Source organism: Anas acuta, chromosome 5 (genome assembly GCF_963932015.1).
Source record: "Anas acuta chromosome 5, bAnaAcu1.1, whole genome shotgun sequence".
NCBI classification, from domain to species: Eukaryota; Metazoa; Chordata; class Aves; order Anseriformes; family Anatidae; genus Anas; species Anas acuta.
In genome coordinates, this window is record NC_088983.1 from 61,631,336 (window position 1) to 61,652,720 (window position 21,385).

General features: G+C 38.0%; 1 protein-coding gene across 1 annotated transcript; it reads left to right on the forward strand.

Annotated features, from left to right (window-relative positions):
- Positions 1–25: 25 nt before the first annotated feature.
- COPB1 (COPI coat complex subunit beta 1) lies at positions 26–18,478 on the forward strand. The gene is made up of 22 exons (XM_068685229.1): positions 26–337; positions 2,067–2,218; positions 2,867–3,096; positions 3,715–3,884; positions 4,588–4,702; positions 5,308–5,400; positions 5,745–5,882; positions 6,924–7,043; positions 7,454–7,561; positions 7,655–7,801; positions 8,227–8,372; positions 9,328–9,424; positions 9,655–9,815; positions 10,487–10,607; positions 11,000–11,227; positions 11,391–11,570; positions 12,152–12,296; positions 13,804–13,923; positions 14,374–14,519; positions 15,953–16,042; positions 16,771–16,926; positions 18,156–18,478. Exons 2-22 carry the CDS (start codon positions 2,128–2,130, stop codon positions 18,213–18,215), a joined length of 2,862 nt encoding a protein of 953 aa, XP_068541330.1. The 5' UTR covers positions 26–337; positions 2,067–2,127; the 3' UTR covers positions 18,216–18,478.
- The last annotated feature ends 2,907 nt before the right edge of the window (positions 18,479–21,385 follow it).

The window sequence follows — 21,385 nt, forward strand, 5'->3', positions numbered from 1 at the left end:
GGCGGAGGAGGAGGCGGGGCCGCCCTGCGGCGCCTCCCCCCGGCCCGTTCCGCGTTGCCGCGGCTCGGCCTGGCCCCGCCGGCCGCCGTAGCATCGATGTGGCCGGGCGGGCGCGGCTCCACGTCAGCCATCGGCGGGCAGGGCCGGGTGCGGGTGCGGAGCTCGCCCCTTCCCCTGCCTCCCCCTGCTTCCTCCCTCTCCTCCTCCTCCTCCTCATCCTCCTCCTCCTCCTCAGGGCCCCGTGGGGGAGCTGGGGCTGCGGCGGGGGCTGCGTGAGGCGCTGCGGGGCGCTGAGGGGCGCTGAGGCCTCCCGGCTGAGGCGGGCGCAGAGCTGCAGGTGGGTGAGGGCAGCAGCGCTGGGGCTGGGGCTGAGGGAAGCGGCTTCTGAAAAGGCGCTGGTCGCGGTGGTGTTTATTTATTATTATTTTTTTTTAATGGTGTGTTGGGTGCTTGTGGAGGAGGCTCAAGGTGGCACTGCGCAGCCTGAGGTGCCCGTTTGAGGGAAAAAAGGGAAAAAAAAAAGGGGAAAAAGGGGGGATTTGGGGTCGCATACCGGCTTCTCTCACTCATTTATTTGTTCAAAAGCTGCAGCTCCACGTCTCACGGCCCCCTGTCCTTCACCAGGGTGTGGGGCGGTGCTTGCAGCCCAGCTGGGAGTGGGGTGGCGTTGGCTCCAGGCTAAAAGGGAGCATTTACAGCAGGGCAGGAGCTGCGGTCCCTAGGCTGTAACTTCTTAACCCATCCTGTCGCTGGAAGCCTTGTGTGGACATCCCTGAGCATCCCATCCCCTTCAGGGGGAAGGGGATCTGCAAGGAGACACAGCACTGAGCGGGGGAGCCTGGTGTGCCCCTCCTCTGGGGGAATCCTGAATGTTGGTGGGGATCTCTTTGTTCATCTGGCTCTGGTATTTGGTAGTGACAACAATTAAACAAACTAAATGCGGGCTTTTCATGCAGTGTTTTAAAATACGTGCAGCGTATTGTAGAGTAAAAAGCTCTCTTGCTTGTTGTAAAGATTTATGAAACTTAAGTCTAAGACTACAAAAATTAATTGCAATAAAAGCATATAGTAGGCATTTTTTGACATGTTTTTCTTCACACAGTTAGAAAACACAAATCTGGACGTGTAATAAGAAGTAAGAAGTTGTTGTGTTTGTTAGTGTTGGTACCATAGCATTAACTGAGCAAGCTCAAACTTGAGCGTTTTCCCATTACTTTATAAATGGAATAGAAAACTTGTTCTGATCCTAGAAGTCTATTATACAAGGAAGAAACCAACAGGAAAATAGAATTGAACTTAATTGTTCTTTTTTTTTAATCTCAGCTGCTAGACACACAGTGGCTTTGATAGAACTGTAACATGCTAGTGCTCTTCCTCTGTTTATTAAAAAAAAAAAAAAAAGAAAAAAAATCTTTCCTCATTAATATTGTTAATATGTCAGCACTTATAGGAACAGGTAAATAGTAGAGTTGGGCAGGTCTGATGGTTCTTGGCAGGTAAAGGGGTAGTCCTGCTTTCCTCTTTGTCATGCTTTCTTTTTCTTTTCTCCCACCATCAGTTTCTACTCTGATAGGTCTTGTGCTCATCTTCAAAGCTTCCTTCATAGGCTGAAGGCTTCTCTCCCCTTAACCCCCCCCTTTTTTTTTTTCTGAGTTTTTTTTTTTTTCTGGCTGCCTTTGCAGCTTGGGTCAGTTTACCTGGAGTGGCACAGGAGTGCAAGAAAGGTAGTGGGAATGCAGCCAGGATCAGAGGGATGAGCGGACGAAGGAAAAGCTGCTTCATGCCGTCAGTTGCCTTTGACTGTGCTCCAAGTGTTGAAGAAATTCCTTTCATTTCTGTGTTTGTTTGTTTGCTTTTTCCTTTGAGAAACTTCACACTCCAGGTTGTTTTGTACTAGCAGGAATGCTTTAGTGTAACAGAAAGTTGGGAAGTCTTTTGAAGGTGACTTCTCAAGAAGTCCAACAACAGTCTCTTCAAATCATGAAGTCAGTTGCAAAAACTGTTTTTGTGTTGTTTGTTAGTAAACTCTGTTAACTTTGGGATGTCTTTATTTGCTTGGATTTTAGGTTGTCTGATACTTGTGTCAAAACAATTCTTCCACTGAGGAAACATCTGTAACGAAGAACCATGACTGCTGCAGAGAACGTGTGTTACACGTTAATCAATGTCCCGATGGATTCAGAACCACCTTCTGAAATCAGCTTAAAAAATGACCTAGGCAAGTAATGGGCCATGACTTGAAGGATACTTCATCATGCCTGCTCTATCCTTGCGTACTCTCATGATACTTTTGCTAGAATATTGTTTGCATTTTATAAACCGAAGTCCATTTTTTTTTTTTTGTTCTGTTGATTTCCAAAACGTGTAAATTCTTCTTTTTGCTGTGTTTTGGGAAACTTCCTTGTGTCAATCTTACGTGATTTTTCTTCTAATTCTGAGCAAAACTTTAAAATCACTTACAGTCTTTGTGTGAAGTAATACGTCAATAGACCTGGGTGGATTTAGATACTAGATATTTAGATATCATTACATCATAATGAGTTGTAGCACTGCATTGGAGTATTCTGGTTTAAAATGCTGATTAAATGCTTTGAAGCAGTGGTAGAATCTGTTTAACTCAGTTAATTCCAATATATTGATCACAAGAATAAATCTGAACTCCAGACTCACTGTTTAAATATCTCTTTCTTCCTCTTTATGCTTTTAGAAGTAAGGATGTGAATTTTATTGGGACTCTGTGTTGCATTCTTCAGGGGAATCTTTTGATGTGTAAGATTGGTATTCCCGTTAACTGACCATGATGTGTTAGTCTTCCCGACTATGTAATTAATGTGATTTGCTTTCTTGAATTTTCTGTCCTCTCTAGAAAAAGGAGATGTCAAGTTAAAGACAGAGGCCTTGAAGAAAGTAATCATTATGATTCTGAATGGTGAAAAACTGCCTGGGCTTCTGATGACCATTATACGCTTTGTGCTGCCTCTTCAAGATCATACCATCAAAAAACTGCTGCTCGTCTTTTGGGAGATAGTGCCAAAGACTACTCCAGATGGCAGGCTTCTGCAAGAAATGATCCTCGTGTGCGATGCCTACAGAAAGGTGGCCTGTTGCTTATTTTATTTCTCATGTTCCCATGCAGCATCCTTCTATAAAGTATATGATTTTCTGTCATATAAAATACATGTCAGTGTTTTAAGAAGGTGAATTTCGTAAAAAGACAATGAGGTGTCCTCATAGACATTTGGAACTTGAACCATCAAAAAGCTTAGTGTGGGCAAAGGCTAGCAAGCGTGTTCATGGAATCATAGAGTGGCTTGGGTTGGAAGGGACCTTCGTGATGATTTAACTCCAACCCCCCTGCTGCAGGCAGGGGTGGGGATGCCACCCACTAGGTCAGGTTGGCCAAGGCCCCATCCAGCCTGGCCTTGAACACCTCCAGGGATGGGGCATCCGCAGCTTCTTTTGGCAACCTGTTCACCACCCTTACAGTGGAGAATTTCCTCCTTATGTCTAGTCTAAATCTATCCTTTCTTAGTTTCAGACCATTCCCCCTTGTCCTATCATTATCTACCCAAATAAAGAGTCCTTCTCTGTCGTTTCGTAAGACCCCTTTAAGTATCGAAAGGTCACAATGAGGTTTCTCTGGAGAGCTTCATCTGAGCTTAACGGTTAGGATGCAAAGCCTGGTATTTCAAATACGCTGCTTGTTGATTTTAGGATCTTCAGCACCCAAATGAGTTTATCCGGGGCTCTACACTCCGTTTCCTCTGTAAGCTGAAAGAAGCAGAACTGTTGGAACCTTTGATGCCAGCCATTCGTGCGTGCCTAGAACATCGTCACAGCTACGTGCGCAGAAACGCGGTTCTTGCGATTTACACGATTTATAGGTAAATGCCAGAAACTCTTTCATGTTGTAGGTAAAGAAGACCATGGCCAGCAGTGGTGATCAGGACAGCTTTGGAAACCTCATAAACATACATCAATGGCTGTTAATGTGGTGGGAGCGGGGAGGAGAAGGAGAAGGTTGATATATTTTTTTTGTTTGTTCGTTTGCTTTTTCCTCCTGTAAAGTCATTCTTTGGAAAAGTGAAACGTTCTGCTGTTGCCATCTGAAATGTGACTAAGATCCTTATATTGCGGGTTAATTTGTATGGCAAATAAATGCGTTTCTTAGTTATCTAAACTTCGTTAATAGTAATCGTTGTCCACAGTTACAAATACAGAAGAATCTTTACAGGAATATACATGTATAGACTTATTTAAAGTCTATTAAAGTCTTATTTAAAGAGACATTCCTCGTGTACTGCAGTTACATACTAAGCATTATTGCAGGTTGTTTGTTTTTTTTTTTCCACTTAAACCATGTGACTAAATGTTACTATTAAACTGAAATCATTGTTCTGGTAATGTTTTAGCTGACATGATAGCAGGTAATTTTTTATGCTGAGTCTCTTTAGTTTCAAATAATTACACAAACGCTATGTATCACTGCTCATCCTCTTACAATTGTGTAAACTCTTGTCTTTAGGATATGCAGTTAAAAGCTGTATGTTTTACCTCTCACCAGTAGTACTTATGTTTTTTTCAAAGAAATTTTGAACATCTTATACCTGATGCTCCTGAATTGATCCATGATTTCCTGGTGAATGAGAAGGATGCAAGCTGCAAAAGAAATGCATTTATGATGCTAATTCATGCAGATCAGGTAAGGATACCTGCCCTCAAGCTCATTTGGTTTAAATAGTTGAAAATGTTGCAGGTAACTAGCCAGTAGTTTGTTGGAAGTGTAAACTATTTAAATTCATTAAAAACACACAAAAACACAACAATATGTGGCAGTGTTGCACCATTTGTGGAGTATTTCTAAACTGCAAATAAATTAAAGCAGATTGTTGGTGCTGTCTTTCTTTAAAAGGAGAGTTGCTGTATTTGAAGAAGGCATACAGTGCTGCTGAAAACTGTAATCAGTTTTGCCAAATAAGCCTAACTAGACTGAGAAATACTCTATTATCTACTTCTGTAGGTAGCTTTTGCAGTCATATGGGAAAGAGATGGCGATTTCTGTTCAGTGTTTTGGTTACTTTGGTGATAATTGAATCTTGTGCCTGATTCCAATTAGTCTTGTCTCTTTGCCGTCTATATATACAAAATGGATTAATTTGCTCTTTAGGTTTAATGTTTTTTCATAATTTTTTTTAAACTTGAAGGGTTGAATATATGTGGTTCTGTTCCAATTTTTAAAATGCATTTTTCTTTGAAATGTAGCTGAGAACTCAGAATAATTTAGAATAATTTCTTTTATTTGTTTAGGATCGAGCACTGGATTATTTGAGTACCTGTATTGACCAGGTCCAGACATTTGGAGACATACTGCAGTTGGTTATTGTTGAACTAATTTATAAGGTAAAAGGAAAATGTATTGTGGCACACTGAAAGATAGATGCATGTTTTAGATTATATTAGACTGCTTTATGGAAGGGATAGGACACAGTTGCGAAAGGCTTTTTAGCTAGCCCTTAGTCCATGTCAAGACCTTGCAGCATTGCATAGAATTGTCAATAAAAGTTTTTTATTACCTTTTGTAAAGTGTCATTCAGGGTTGGGAAAATCTATTCTTATCTCCAGAAAAGTTCTGTCAACTCTTGCTTGATTTTCTCCCCGTAGTAAGATAGTTGCTATTCTACTAACTATATGGTTGCTGTTCTTTTTTCTTTACATGCCAATGATGTGTTGTTCTTTGAATCTAGGTGTGTCATGCAAATCCATCAGAAAGGGCTCGGTTTATTCGCTGCATCTACAACTTACTGCAGTCATCGAGTCCTGCTGTGAAATACGAAGCTGCAGGAACACTGGTTACACTCTCCAGTGCTCCAACAGCAATCAAGGTATAATTTGGTGTTTTCAGACATTTCAGTAGCTTTTAGTGTACTATAATGCTGTATGCTGTACATTGTACTTCTAAAGACTGAAGGCTTCAGTGAAATGGAGTGTTTGACACTTCACATTTGAAACTGTCTCAAAATATCTCCTAAAACTGGTCTGTTTCATGTCGTGTCGCCCTCGCCCTCCTCCCTTAAATACTGAGACTGTATTTTGCAGACCTGTGGCTAGTGGACTTCAGTTCACTTGGTTGTGGACAAGCTTGAATACTGTGCAAACTGTTCCAGTAGTTGCTACCAACCTGCAATCTTCTTGGCATACTTAGCAAAGTAGACAAATGCTGAAGATTTGCAGACATAGAATTACTTTCTGTACTCATAAATAATATTCTTTCTAGACCAGGGTGGAAATGTAAAGTATTGAAGATTTACAATGAGTTTTGCTTGACCTTGTGTTTATATATTTATCTTTGTACAGCTGATTAAGAACACACAGAAATTCTAAAGTTGTATTGAAAGTTCAAAAATAGAATATTGTAGTCTAGATTAAAAGTAAAAAACATTTTAGATAGCTTCAAAAGGTCAGAAAGTGTATCAATACTTACATTCTTGCTTTAGTGTAGTCGTTTTTGTTGAGTATGAATATTGTACGTAGAAGGTGTCATTGAAGCCTTATCTAGATATGCTAATACTGGCATCTGTTTTAAATTAATTTTCATGTCCTGTTGTGTACAGTAAGAACTGACCAAGAGCATGCAAAGAAATTTATTATTTTATGGTTTTGCTTGAATTTGAAACCAAGTCTATATATTGTAAGCTGCTGCCACTGTTAGTCTTCCTGTATGGTTGTTTTAACAACCTGGTGGAATCATCTTTACAGTTCACCAGAAAGCTTGAAAACTGTTCTCAGGTTCATTTCTGTGCCAACTTATTGAGTAGTTGCTTTAATAATAAAGTAGAAGCTGTCTTTTCCTGACCTTCTCACAGAAATGTGCTTGCTTCTCCTCTCCGTTACTTAAAAAATGGTTTTGATCCTTTTAATTTTAGGCAGCTGCCCAATGCTACATAGATCTGATCATTAAAGAGAGTGATAATAACGTGAAACTGATTGTTTTGGATCGGTTGGTTGAATTAAAGGAGCATCCCTCCCATGAACGCGTGTTACAGGTATGTAAGCTCTCTTTTCCTGCAGGCTTATTTGAAGGATTTTCCTTCCCTAAATGTTTTAAGAAACTGTAGTGAAAAATGTACTGCTGAAATTTAAATCTTCAGTTGATATAACTCTTGAAATTAAATGAAGGGCCTTTTATGCTTAGGCTCACTGCTTTTATTGCTTGCATAAGAACTAACAATGGTAAATGCTGCCTAACTTAGTTATGTAGCTTGCCTGGTAAATGTTAAAATACATTAAATGAACACTGTGAGATTGCTAATTCCTAGTATGTTGCTTGTTTGTCAGTATGTTTTATACTCTGTTTCCACAATGTCCTTGAAAATCATTACGGACTTAAAAATTAGAACTGCCTGAGGAGGAAGTCATTTGAAGTAATAAAGCTGTTATTGTTTTTATTGTTTAGGATTTAGTTATGGACATCCTCAGGGTGTTGAGTACCCCAGATTTGGAAGTGCGCAAAAAAACCCTTCAGCTAGCTCTGGATCTTGTCTCTTCAAGAAATGTGGAGGAGGTAAAATATATATAACTTGCGTTTCATTACATTAATTTTAATTCTTTGGAAAAATACATGGCTCTCTTCAATTGTATTTGATCTTTTCTGCAGCTTGTGATTGTTCTAAAGAAAGAAGTCATTAAGACTAATAATGTGACAGAGCATGAAGATACCGACAAATACAGACAGCTGCTTGTTCGGACTTTGCATTCCTGTAGTGTTCGGTTTCCAGACATGGCTGCGAATGTTATTCCAGTGGTATGGAAACATTTAATTCTGTCGTCATTTAATTATGTCCTAGCTGTATCAAAATACTTGCTAACCACCTGCACAAAAGAATAAGTGAAGCTAAGGTGTTTCTAATATTGGGCTTCAATAAACAATGCTATTTTTAATCACTAAAGAGATGTGGAGCTTTTGATGCTGTAGTTACTGTCATCTTAGGCTTTTATTTTTAAATGTCTGAAGAACACGAGCTGAAAAGTACCTTTACTAAAAAGTGCAATAATCTCTATAATAAGAAAAATAATTTGTGGGTTATGGTAACTGATTGAAATGTACTTAAGGTTGTTTGACTTCAGCTTTATTAAATAAGAGATGTATATGCATCTGAATGGAGAAGAAATACAATTGTACAAACATAACTGTTGTTCTTTGTGCTCATATTTACTCTGTTGTGCTAGCTGATGGAGTTCCTTAGTGATAACAACGAAGCAGCAGCTGCTGATGTGCTGGAATTTGTGCGGGAAGCAATCCAGCGATTTGATAACCTCAGACCTCTTATCGTTGAGAAGATGCTTGAAGTGTTTCACGCAATTAAATCTGTCAAGTGAGTCACAACTAGGATACTAAACCAATATTGGAGCACCATATGCCTCTCTTGCATTGAATGTGTACTGTCATTAATTATGTACTGCCAGCCTTGCAGCCCATGCACACAATAGATGCCGGGGGTAGATGACTTGTAGAGGCATAGTTTCCCTCTTGCCTGTTAATACGTAAGATAGATCGGGTGACTGTTGCATTGAATGAAGGAAAGCACTTCAGCTTTTGTTTCTATGATGTAACTGTTAATCGTATTTGTTAGTGAGTAGTATTGTTGAAGGCCAATGCTGAAGTGATATATTTGTTGAAATAGAGTTAATAAGGGAATATTGCAGGGGGTGTATTTGTCAAAAAAAATCTAAGATATGAATCTGCAAAGCATCCTGAATATCTTGCAGGGCACTAAAAACTTGGCATTGTAATGGATATACTAAGGTTCAGTCTTACACAGAAAATTCTCTTGGTCATGCACTGCTTTGCGATTCTTCCAATACATGGGATACTTCTAATTCTTTGCTCCATCATTATGTCATTAAGTGAAGAGAAAGGAAAAAAAAAAAACAAACTGTAACATTGCTACTCTTTCCTTAATCTTCACTCATACTTCTTTTTTTTTTTCACTCTGTCCTGTCTGACGAGAAGTTAGTTTGTCTTAGGTAATTGGAGAAATTACAACTGACTATTAATGTGCAATAGAGTTATTTTTTATCATAATGAAATTTAATTTTAGGAATATCAACCATAGCACACATGGAATAAGTTAGAAGCTGAGAAGAAATCTTATTTGCTATACTTACTATTTTATTAAGAATGAAAGTTATTCATCAAACTTGCTTTCTGTCAATTGCATACTTTTGAATTTGTCAAGGCTGGCCTTGTCGTGGCCACCTGGCTATCAGTGGCTTCTCTTGATGTACGTTTATCATTGAAGCATGACTAAATTACTGTTCTTGTCTTAGGATTTATCGAGGAGCTTTATGGATCCTTGGAGAGTACTGCAGCACAAAGGAAGATATACAGAGTGTAATGACAGAAGTTCGCAGATCACTTGGAGAGGTGTGTTTGTTTTATGATACTAGCTTTTTGTGGTTTATCTTACTATATGCGGTGTGCTAAAAAATCAATTAAGATGGAACGGGGTTTTGTGATACAATAGTGTGTGCACAAGAAACTGCAGGGTCTGGTGCGTTCTGAGAGGGATCTAAGGCATTGTATACAATGTCATGAGCTTTATGCGTGGGCAGAAGGCTTCTGTATATATTTCAACATTACCTATTTGTGTTTAGATCCCGATTGTAGAATCTGAGATCAAGAAAGAAGCTGGTGAGCTAAAACCTGAAGAAGAAGTGTCTGTCGGTCCAGCTCAAAAATTGGTGACAGAGATGGGTACTTATGCGACACAGAGTGCTCTAAGTAGCTCCCGACCTGCCAAAAAAGAAGAAGACAGGTATTTAAGATGTCATACTAAACTGGGAGTACTCAGTTTTGTTTTGTTTTTTAAGTGGTATTCTCTCTCATGTAGAGTTTAGTGGTTGAGGTGACTTCCTGTTTTTAAGGTATTATCTCAAATAGATGATATCTGGCAAGAAGTTGCACAACTGCTGAATATTTGCAATCAAATCTTATTGCATATCAAAAAGGACCGTATTAGTTACAGTATCTTGAATTCTATATAATTCTTTATAATGTGTACTTGAAGTTCCATTACAGTTTTATTTGGATGCAGAGGTATTGCCTTTAGAGTAAAAACCGTTTCTTTTTTTTCTTAGTATCACCTTGCATTATTGAACCTCTGCTATATTTCATTTCATTGATAAGACAATTGCTATATTTTCTTAATTACTGCAGATGGGCTACTTTGTCCTGAGTGCTCATTATCACCTTAGTGCTATGATATTCAGGGTGGAGATTACTCAATACGTCTTTCACTCTGTATTTTGTGTGGAATTGGCTACATGGCTTGTATTTGCCATCTGGAAAAAATACTTTGAGGGGGGGAAAAAAACTTCAGACCTTTCAAGCTTGTTTTCTGTACGCCATGGACACTAATGTATGAAGATAAGTATTTTAAAAAGTATCTTCCAAAACTAGTTTTCTGATAACTGTCTGTCTTTGCAGACCTCCATTACGAGGATTCCTGCTCGATGGCGATTTCTTTGTTGCAGCTTCCCTAGCTACAACTTTAACTAAGATTGCTTTACGATATGTGTCACTAGTTCAGGAAAAGAAGAAACAAAATGTAAGTCATATCTGTGCTTTCTCTGTAGTTGCAAAGAAGAGCTGGTTGGGTCTTTGTTTGTTTGTTTGGTCTGTTTTTTGTTGCTGTTTGGTGGGTTTTTAAGCAGATGTGAAATGGGTTAAGTCCTGAGTGATATGCCAATGACAGAATTGTATAGTAACAATAATTGGGTTGCAGATAGGGCCTACTGTTTTCCAGACATGCTGCCTAGATGATTTCTTAGGTCATGGTACTTCTGTTTCTAGACAACTACAAAAATTGTTTTTTCCATAGATATTTACAAGTTTAATTTGCACCCGTTTACAAAATAAGTCAGACAGAACCATTTCTGTAAAGCTGTGTAAAAATGCAATAACCACTTTCCATTCTATTTCCTTTGTCTTCCTTCTCAGTCCTTCATTGCTGAAGCTATGTTGCTGATGGCCACTATTCTCCATTTGGGAAAGTCTTCTCTTCCGAAGAAGCCAATTACAGATGATGATGTAGATCGTATTTCCTTGTGTCTGAAAGTTTTGTCAGAATGTTCTCCACTTATGAATGATATTTTCAACAAAGAGTGCAGACAGTCCCTCTCTCATATGCTGTCAGCCAAGCTAGAAGAAGAGAAGCTTTCCCAGAAGGTGAGATATAATAAATACATAATCATAAAATCATTTTTGACTGATGTTCCCATCCAAGCAGGTCCCAGAAATGTCACCATTTGACTATGTTCAATTTAGTCATTATTTGACTGTTTTCTGCGCTAAGGTTCATAACTAATTGTGAATATTTGTCTTTTTGCAGAAAGAATCAGAGAAGAGGAATGTGACAGTTCAGCCAGATGATCCCATTTCCTTCATGCAGCTTACTGCTAAAAATGAAATGAGTTCAAAAGAAGACCAGTTTCAGCTCAGCCTTCTTGCAGCAATGGGAAACACACAGAGGAAAGAGGCTGCTGATCCTCTTGCATCCAAACTTAATAAGGTAATCTAAAAGTCAGCGTTAATTATATTCCCTTTGTGCTGCTCATGTGCAGGATCAATTATGGGAGATGCAGGCTGGAACTAATGAACCAGGCTATGCTTAGAAAGACCCATGTGTGTGTTATGATTTTGTGAATTCAGTTCAGAACACATTCCATCTGGAAGGGTTTTACAAATTGTAGTGCGTACACAAGGGGACAGGGAAGGAAGGATGGAATTAAAAATCCATTTGTATGAATAACATGGAAAATCACTGTGATTTAGCTATAAGTCATATGATTTGGTTTATTTTGGAAGGCTTAGGCAAGAAATATGAATTTTGTTTTCCAGAATGTTACTTTTATATATTTTCTAGACTAAATTCATGATGTTCAGCTGAAGCAGTTATTTTGTCTATTTTCTTTCTAGAAAGACAGTTCTGTGAAACTGAAGCCTCTTTGCATGGCTGTTCTCTTTGTTTTGGAGGCTCATGCTAAAAAACAACGAATTCACTTGGAATGTATTAATTTGGCATTGTTTGTCGTGATTTCTTGTTTTGAAATGGTTTATGAGAAAAATACCTTAACTTCTGTTCCTTTGCAGGTTACTCAGCTGACAGGTTTCTCAGACCCTGTTTATGCAGAAGCGTACGTGCACGTCAACCAGTACGACATCGTTTTGGATGTGCTTGTGGTAAACCAGACCAGTGATACTCTGCAGAACTGCACGCTAGAGCTCGCCACACTAGGTAAGGAGTACTGGTGGAAACAAAGCAACTGTTTGGCAACAGTGAGCTGCTGGGTACTGACACCCTGTTTTAAGTAGGTACTTAAACACTTCTAAATACTTACAGATTTATCCTTGCTAGTTGACATTTTGAAAGGTTTTTTTTTTAATTCCCTTAAAAATGTTTTTCCTTCCAAATGCTGGAATACTTGTATCTATTGGCACTGAGAGATAGCATCAGATGTCACACGCAGTAATCAGATTTTGAACTGTCGGTGTGTTTTCTCCTGGAAAAAGAGCATTCTATTTTCCCTTTTTCCTGATATGTAGAAAGTTTTCGATGTAGTTATTCCTCATTGTACTTTTACTGTAGAGCAAGATGACAAAATCCAGATTGGCATGGAGCAAATGTGAGGCACTAAAAACAATCTGCCCTGGGTGATTCTTGCGCTCATCCAGAAGTGCTTGAATACGGGGTGTACTCAGCTGAAACTATTCCCTGTGCTAACAGCTGTACTGGTGGCATGTTTGAACAATACTGAGGCTGCAGAAACTTTCGGGTTTGGGACTGGAGCAGATAATCCAAGAAGAGTAGCCAATTTCCTGTTAGTTATCTTCTGTTTTGGGAGTCAAGAGTTGAAATGTGTGTACAGCAGACTTGGAGAACATGTTATATACTTTCAGTAGATGTAAATATGACTGAGGGACATCAGCTTCCTCATGTTTTTAAGTCATTTGATAAGACTAATGATAGAGATAAAAATATATTATTTAATAGGTTTCTGTGTATCGTTCTATTTATCAACTCCGTAAAGGGGAATGCTGTAGCTAATAGTTGATTTCTTCAGATAACTTAAAAAAACAAACAAACAAAAAAAAAAAAAAAACACAACAAAGTAAACAACCACTAATGTGATGGATCACTCCTGTGTGTGTAGCCCTGCTGCTGTTCATGCTGTGTTCCCAAATTGTACTGATAGAACTAAAGAGTCTCTCACAATTTGTTGCTGATGGACTAGGAAAAGTATAGCTCTCACTGTTTCCTGGCAACAGTTACAATCGGAATTAAGGATACTTTGACCTGTTCTGAGATAGCTTAGCCCATGCAATACCGAACATTGAACTTTGGGTTTGAGGCACTTGATGGCAGGGCTAGGTATTTTGATGTTGGTGGTGATTAAAGCACAGGGTAGAATAAAGTTTGCTGTTTGTTTAAAAACTATTGCCAGACTTAATCCGAAGACCATATAGGTCAGTGTTTTCATTTGTTTTCAGTGGATTTGGGGTGAGTACACTAATATGTTAACTGAAATTTCTTAATGGAATATAAATTTGTCTTGTGGGTAGGGAACTGTAGAAATGAACAAAAAAAACAACAACAACAACAAAAAAATGCCTTTATGGGATTTAGTGCAGCTCTATAGGCTTTATTGTTGAATCCCAAGAGAATAAAAACGTTGTTCCAAAAGCTAACCTTTTGACTACTGGTAACATTTCCTGACGCCCCACCTCCCAATTTCTTTAAACAGGTGACTTAAAACTTGTGGAAAAACCATCTCCTTTGACTCTTGCTCCACATGACTTTGCAAACATTAAAGCTAATGTCAAAGTTGCTTCAACAGAGAATGGAATCATTTTTGGTAATATTGGTAAGTAAACAATTGTATGTGCAAAATTAACACGCAGCATTCCTTAACTGCTCGATGAGTTCCAAAATAAATACATAAAACACTTCGTACTGGAGAAGGAAATCAAGTGGCCTGCTGTGTATGAGTATTTTGTGATGAATTTTTGTTTTTTAAATTTGTATGACTTTTATGTAAACTCGTGGTAGGGCGTGCTGCCTTTCGAATGATGGTCAGCAAGATACTTGAACCCAAGTCTCTGCATTGAAAGTGAGCTGGGCAGCCTTGCTTGAAAGGCTGATGCACTTAACTCAAAGTTCTGTGGCAACTTGGGTAAAGCACCTGAGAAGGGTGGAGATCAACGCTGAGCTGAGCAAGTGTTGACTGTTGTTAGCTGGCAGGTGGTAATTGGGTACCCTTATCTATTGCAGACTCACTTCTTAAAATATGAATGTGTTTTGTTTTATATTGCAGTGTATGATGTCTCTGGAGCTGCCAGCGACAGAAACTGTGTGGTTCTCAGTGACATTCACATTGACATCATGGATTACATCCAGCCAGCTTCCTGTACAGATGCGGAGTTCAGACAGATGTGGGCAGAATTTGAGTGGGAAAACAAAGTTAGTTTTGGTTTTTGTACGCTATTTTGGGTTCTTCTGGATAAGTTAGCATCTTGTTTCTTGTTCTGTATTGGCTCATTATCTCAGGATATACACCTCATTCAGATGTTTCTGTAATACAAGTGATTCTTTCCTATATTGTGTTTATCACTAGATAGCTCTGGCTGCATTCATTGTCTACATGTCTGTGTAAGTGCCACTGATTATCTCCAAACATAAAAAGCGTCTCTTTTTCTTAAAGAACCTATATAGTTGATAAAATGCATTGGATGTTGGCCCCAAATAACTCATTCTTTTATTGCTGTCTGATTTTTCACAAGTTTAGCGATGCAGTACCTTTTTTTCTTACAAAAGAAGTACTTGTTTTGAGCTTTACCTCCTGTATGGAAGGTGTCAATTGCAGGATGATTGCTGTGTGTTTCAGTGCAAAGGTGAAATAGCAAAGCATATTATTTTTTGCTGAGACTGCAGACTTATTCATAATGTTGAGCCCCTCCAGTTTTGAAATACACTGTCCTCTTTCTTGAAATGATGTGTTTTGCTTCAGGATTTTCCATGGCTTCCAAGCAGAATAACTTTATTCCTACAAGCAGAATAACTGTTATTAATACAGCAATAACATCCAGAGTACTTACAGATGATACACAGAATACCTGTGTACACACAAAATTCTGGGTACGCTTAGTACTAGAGGGTGCCCACACTGTTAGTTCAGGACATTTTTATAAGGATTTAAAGAAAATAATCTTATATAATATAATTTAAGAATGGATTAGAAATGTTAAAACAGAATGAGATGTTTTACACAAACTGTACAGCCTTGTTTGCTACACGTATCTTCACATGTATTCACTTGAGACTGGACATAAGTGCCTGAAAGGCAACTTGTGAATAAATTTTAACCAATGATATGTGAAGCCTTAGCAATTTGGAAACAAGTTATAAAATAGATTTTAAAAGGCAATTTAAACAATACTTACAATATTCAGTATGAGAAAGTCGAGGCAGCCCAGGGAGTTTTGTTGCTAGAAGGGAAAGATGAAAGTAATTTTATGATTGGTTAAAAGCAAGCTTTTGGTCTAGATACCACCTTGTCTTCTGGCAACATGTAAACTGTATTCAGAAAAAAAAAGTATACGATTTGCTGTACAGAATCTGTGTTCAACAACAGAATATCATATTTACCTAACACAGCTTCTAAAATGTAATAATAAAATGTAATTTCCACCCCTTAATGAGTGGATGGCAGGAGATGAAGATTTGGTGTGATTCCACCACATGATGGGGCATCCAGCTAGCTCTCTCAATATGGTATTCCTTGAGGAGAAATGTAGTTGCAATCTCTTTTATAGGGAACTGAAGAAGGGGTAGTTTCAGGAATGCCTGAGCTGCTGATTAAAGTAATTGCCCTTTTTCTTTTCCTCTTTGTGAAGGTTACTGTGAATACAAATATCATTGATCTAAATGAATACTTGCAGCACATACTGAAGTCAACCAATATGAAATGCCTTACTCCAGAGAAGGTGAGTTATTTGCTTGGAGTCTTTCTGTGACACCCTTTTCTGTGCATTTGCTTTTTCTTTAATTTGTTTAGCATCAGTTACACATATTACTAGAAATGCCTGTGTAAAATACAAAATGGTATATATGCATCAAAGTTCTTAATGCCCTGAAACGAGTAAGAAGCAAATTGTTATTAAAATGGAGTCACTTTATCACTTTAACTGTTTCTTGTTAAGTTAGAAGAAAATTTGAATGTACAGATTTGATGAACCGTCTGTTTTCATACAGCTTCTTTATGTAGTTCAAAGTTCTTTCCTTCTCTCTCAAAGCTAACCCTTCTTTTGATAATTGTAGCCTTTTTGCTGTAAAACAAAATATGTACAGTAGCTGTTTGTTGCCAAGATCCACAGTGTATGTATACCAGATATCAAATACATATATAGTAGCTAAAATAGGCATACTACCTACTTGCTCTTTTTACCATTTTTGCTGTTCATTACCTAATACCATAAAATGTCATCCTACCTTGTTCTAAGAAATAACAGATTGCGTATCTTTCAGTCTTAATTTTACAAAAAGACAACCACTGTTTCCATTGCATGATTCGCACGTTTCACAAAAAGCTGTATGTGAAAGCAGAAGTTTAAATGTTAAATACTGATACCTGTCTAGCTGTACCTACAGTGAATGAGAACCTGTTTATAAAGGAGTTTGGTCTTTCTGAAGAGTTCAAATGTGCTTTCTGTAGGCACTTTCTGGTTATTGTGGCTTTATGGCAGCCAATCTTTATGCGCGTTCCATATTTGGAGAAGATGCCCTTGCAAACGTCAGCATTGAAAAGCCGATTCATCTTGGACCAGATGCACCTGTCACTGGTCACATACGAATCCGTGCAAAGAGTCAGGTAATGAGCACTGTTTATTCTTGTCGTTTCTGAGAAAATGTACTGAACGCTCTTAAAAACTTGCAACTTTGGGGGCTGTTAGTCAATTTCTAGTACTTAGGTAACTGGGAAAAGATTTGGATTAGATGGATATATGAACTTTAGTTTTTAAACTATCTTACAAATACTTTGTGAGGGGGCAAAATGTCTTTCTAATTAGGTGTATTTATAACATAAAACATCTTCTCTCCGAGTGTATTACCATAAAATTGGTCTGTGGACCAAGATTTCTTAATCTTTACCCGTAGCACTGCAAATAGGATGTTGTGTTTCATTTGCATTTAAATAAGGATAAATTGCCCCCTGAGCCTTCGCAGTCTTTTCCTACTGAACTAGACATTTTGGTTTCTCATTCAAAGGAAGTTTTATGCATTTAATTACTATTCACTGGTTCTTTTTCTTTTTTTTTTTTTTTTAAAAAAAAAAAGCAAAACCCAAAGTCTTAGTAGAATTGCTTCTTGAAGTCTATGAGTCTGCTTTGAATTTTAGAACCTCTACCCTCTGACTAAAAAGCACAAGATTTAGAACTTCAATAACAAAACAGCTACTGTACTAACAAAAGTTTTTTTTACACAGCATACAATAAAGGGCAGTCTCAGTTTTCACAAAGAAACCTTTTAGTTTGTGATGTCATTGCAAAGCTTTTGGAGTAGTTTAATGTTTTTAACATGCTTACAGTGATGTTTTTACATAAGACTGCACTTGGTTGCATATACCAGCTTGATCTCATTCTCAGATCATTTTGTTGTTGATTAGGTGGATTTACTTGGGTAATTTCTTTTGACCCTTTAGTTTCTGTGCAACGTGGTTCTGTAGTGAAATTATTTTCTGTAGCCTTGATGTGTTAAATGCTGCTATCAGCACTGAGACTTCCAAAAGCTGAATTTGAGTAATTGGATTTACAGGTGTAATTTCTCCAGTGGGAGTGTGCTTCCAATGAGTAGAAAGTCAAAAGGCTTAAAATTATTTATTTTTCTGCATCTTATATTGAAGGCAAGCTTAGTAGCCTTTACCTAGTGGTAAGAAGGTGTGCACTAGAATTTATGTAACTAAGTGGACAGTTAGAAATACTTTGTTTCCCATGCCACTAGCTTCATAGGTTTCTGTATATGGAACTTCACTTTAATATAGATAAAGTGATTTATTTTTTTAATTATCAGTGTCATAAATTTCTTTCTTTTTCCTTACAGGGAATGGCTCTGAGCCTTGGAGATAAGATCAATCTGTCTCAGAAGAAAACAAGTTTATAAATTTTACATAATGTCTTTTCAGGTCTTTCACAATGTAACTGTAGGTATGTGGCTTTTGGGATCCAGAACATCGTATATTCTTCAGTGTTCTGTAATTGTAGAAGCCAAGCTTTTCAGCTGAAAGCATTCCAGCAGATAATTTATAGGTTCTTCATGATTGATACTGAGCAAAACTTAAATTTTTTTCCTTTGTCCTGGACATCATATTTTCTTTGTCTCTAATATATACTGATGCTCACAGTACAATAAACAAATTATACCTATACTGTCTTGTGTGTAAATTAAAAATTAGGTATTTGATTAATACTGAATATTCGGCCTGGGTTATTTTAATACTCTAGGAAAATGCTTCTTGCTTTCTGAAAGTGTTTACAGCAATGACTAGGCCTGAATTATGTGAACGTGATCATGGCACTTAAAATACTCTAATGTAGTAGTATACACTTGACAACTAAATCAAAGGCTGCGTCTTTTTAATGGTTGGTTCAGTAATGTAATCACTTGGCACAGACAAGGTTATAATATCAGAAAAGGACACTGTTAAAACTCATCCATTTCCAGCAAGCAGTAGAATCTTAAACTTTCTTAGCATTTAAATCTCTTTTGGAACATTACCATCACAAGAATCATAACATTCTCAGTGTTGTGGTTTTGTTTGTTTGTTTTTTAGTTAAAAGCAAGAAAGACAGCAACTTGCAATATTAAAGCTGTAGAAATGTAAGCAGTGTTTTCAGTGGATGCAGCCATTAGCCATGTATTTGAGCTGAGGAAGGAAGGAGTGAGACTCAGTGATCTTGCGTTGAAAAGCAGTGAATTGAACCATGTTGAGGATTTGTGGAAAAGGAAGAATTGTGAGTGGAGTTCAGGTCAGGATATGAAAGTGAGTTAACACCATTTGGCTACTAAGTGTTATGCAAATTAGCAGTAGATTAAAGCATGTACACATTAGATTGAAAATACATTTAGCTGAATCTGTTGAGCATTAATCTGAATTTGTTAAATTGTTGTAAGCAATTAATTCTGCAGAAGAGCCTCCGGAGCCAACACAACTCTTCCAGCTGGCAGAAAGTCCTCCTGATGAAATTGAACAGCTGTGGTCCTGCTCCAGTAGGACAGAAGAGAAGTGAATTAGTATCCTGAGTAGCCGATTTCCAAACCATTTAAGGCCTCAGTGATGAAAGTACCAATTCTGCACTCTGAGTAAGGACAGGATAGAGCACACATGTAAAATCTGAAATGAAAGACTCCAGGCTGCTGTGTTTTATCCAGCTATAGGATAGCTTTAAAAGTACAATGCTAAACCTGAGCTAATGAGTGACATTCATATAAATATTTCATTGTCTACTCTTCCCAGTATTACTTTTTGCCAGCTCACTTTCATCTCTCCATATAAGTGTTATGTTCACTTAGTTCCTTTTCGTTCCTATCCTGTTTTTAAGCTTAGGTGCTAGAAGAGTATAGTTTGTCCATAGTGTGAAGAAAAAAAAAAGACCTCTCAATGTCTGAAGCATTGCACTGAAACAGTTGCTCAATTCTGAATTCTGAGTACATTTTATCTTTGTGATAGAAATCACAAAGTCAACAGAAGTCAGCTGTCAGTATTTATTATTTTTTGAGCCATTAGCAGTGGAAGCCATTCTGAATCTAGTGGCCTGTACCGAAATTTGCATTAGTGTATGCCAGTGTATATACTTGTGTACAGGCTTCTCAGTAACAGATGCGAAGCCTGTGTCTTTTATTATATATTCTGAATTTGACATACGTGACTTCCAGAAGCTATGGCTTATTTTACTATTTTCGCATAGGCACACACACTTATTACATGCAATATGATAAAGGTCTTTATAAATAAGAGGCTGTTGCCATGTCTTAATGTCTGAGCAGAGGAAAAAAAAAAACTTTAAAGCTACTTCTGAAGGTTCTTATTTCCTTTTGTGCTTCTGCGAGCACTGAATAAGTCACAGTAATATGTCTCAGATATAAGTAGTAGATACTGTTGATATTAATTACTATGATGTGACTTAAAACCTTTGCCTGCAATAGCAGGTAGAATCCAGCTCTAGTAAATGTTAGAGGTGGTGTGTGTGTGTAATCCAGTAAATGTTAGAGGTGGTAAGTGTGCGTAACATGGTTTCGCTGAGTGACTTCAGTGAGCTTTGCACGTTTTGAAATGCCTTTTGGGTTCTGGCATTGTTATGCTTTTTAATGCAAGTTCCAGTGCATGTGCTGCATACCAGCAGGAGTTGAAGCCCTGCATATGCAGCTCTGCCTTGATAATGAAGTTAGGTCTCTACATGATCTCACAGCAATGGGAGTTCAGAGTGGTTGCATTGCCTGCTATGAAGTTAGGCCAGAATCACAGGGATATATTACAGATAATCAGAATATCACCTTAGTTGCTTAGTGTGTTGTAAGTTTGGGAGGGATGATGCGAGAAAAGTATAGAAAGATGTTATGTTTGCTCTCCCTTGAAATTCTGTGTACGTGGGTATGCTGCTTTTCATGGAGGGGAAGAGGGGGTTTTATTCACTCAACTATTTTAAGCCAAACCTTAATAAGCCAAAGAGAGAAGAAAATCCAGGGGCTCCAGTGAATAATTTCATCTCTGCAAAGGCATCGCGATTAGCAGGGCACTAGCAGAGATGGTAATAGCTGCATGAATGCTGGCACAATGAGAGGGATTTGCTGACTGCAGCCAAGGAAGGATGTTTTTGAAGGAGAACGATTTCCAGTATCTGTTTTCCAAGCCTTGTTTCAGTCACAATCTGTAGTCCCGTTTGGAGAATAGAAAATGATCTTTGTGTGTGTAAACGTCAATATTTCATGTGACTAATAAATCAACTGAGAGGGTCAATTAATTTAACTTAGTTTAGGATATCTTTTGCTGTCAGGACTTTATGCAAGGACATGAAAGCACCTGTTCAGTGCAAGCTGACTTGAGGATTCCTTTTCCATCTGTCATGTATTTCAATAGCTCTCCTACAGAATTGATCTTGTGCAGAAGTTTTTATTGGCAGTATGAATCTTGCCAGTAACCAGAACACTTTGGGAAAAAACAAGCTAGATGCCTGTTTCCTATCTAAAGTTTAGAATGCAATTCTGTCCTATTTAGATACGTCCTGTTGTGAATGGGCTCAGATTTTGCTCAGTAACTCAAATTATAGGCTGGT

Excerpts from the sequence above, each read along its gene's own strand:
- COPB1 (XM_068685229.1), top strand. The coding sequence starts at position 2,128 with ATGACTGCTGCAGAGAACGTGTGTTACACGTTAATCAATGTCCCGATG. Across the intron at positions 2,219-2,866 it reads CAGCTTAAAAAATGACCTAG|AAAAAGGAGATGTCAAGTTA; the intron begins GCAAGTAATGGG and ends TGTCCTCTCTAG. Across the intron at positions 8,373-9,327 it reads CACGCAATTAAATCTGTCAA|GATTTATCGAGGAGCTTTAT; the intron begins GTGAGTCACAAC and ends TTCTTGTCTTAG.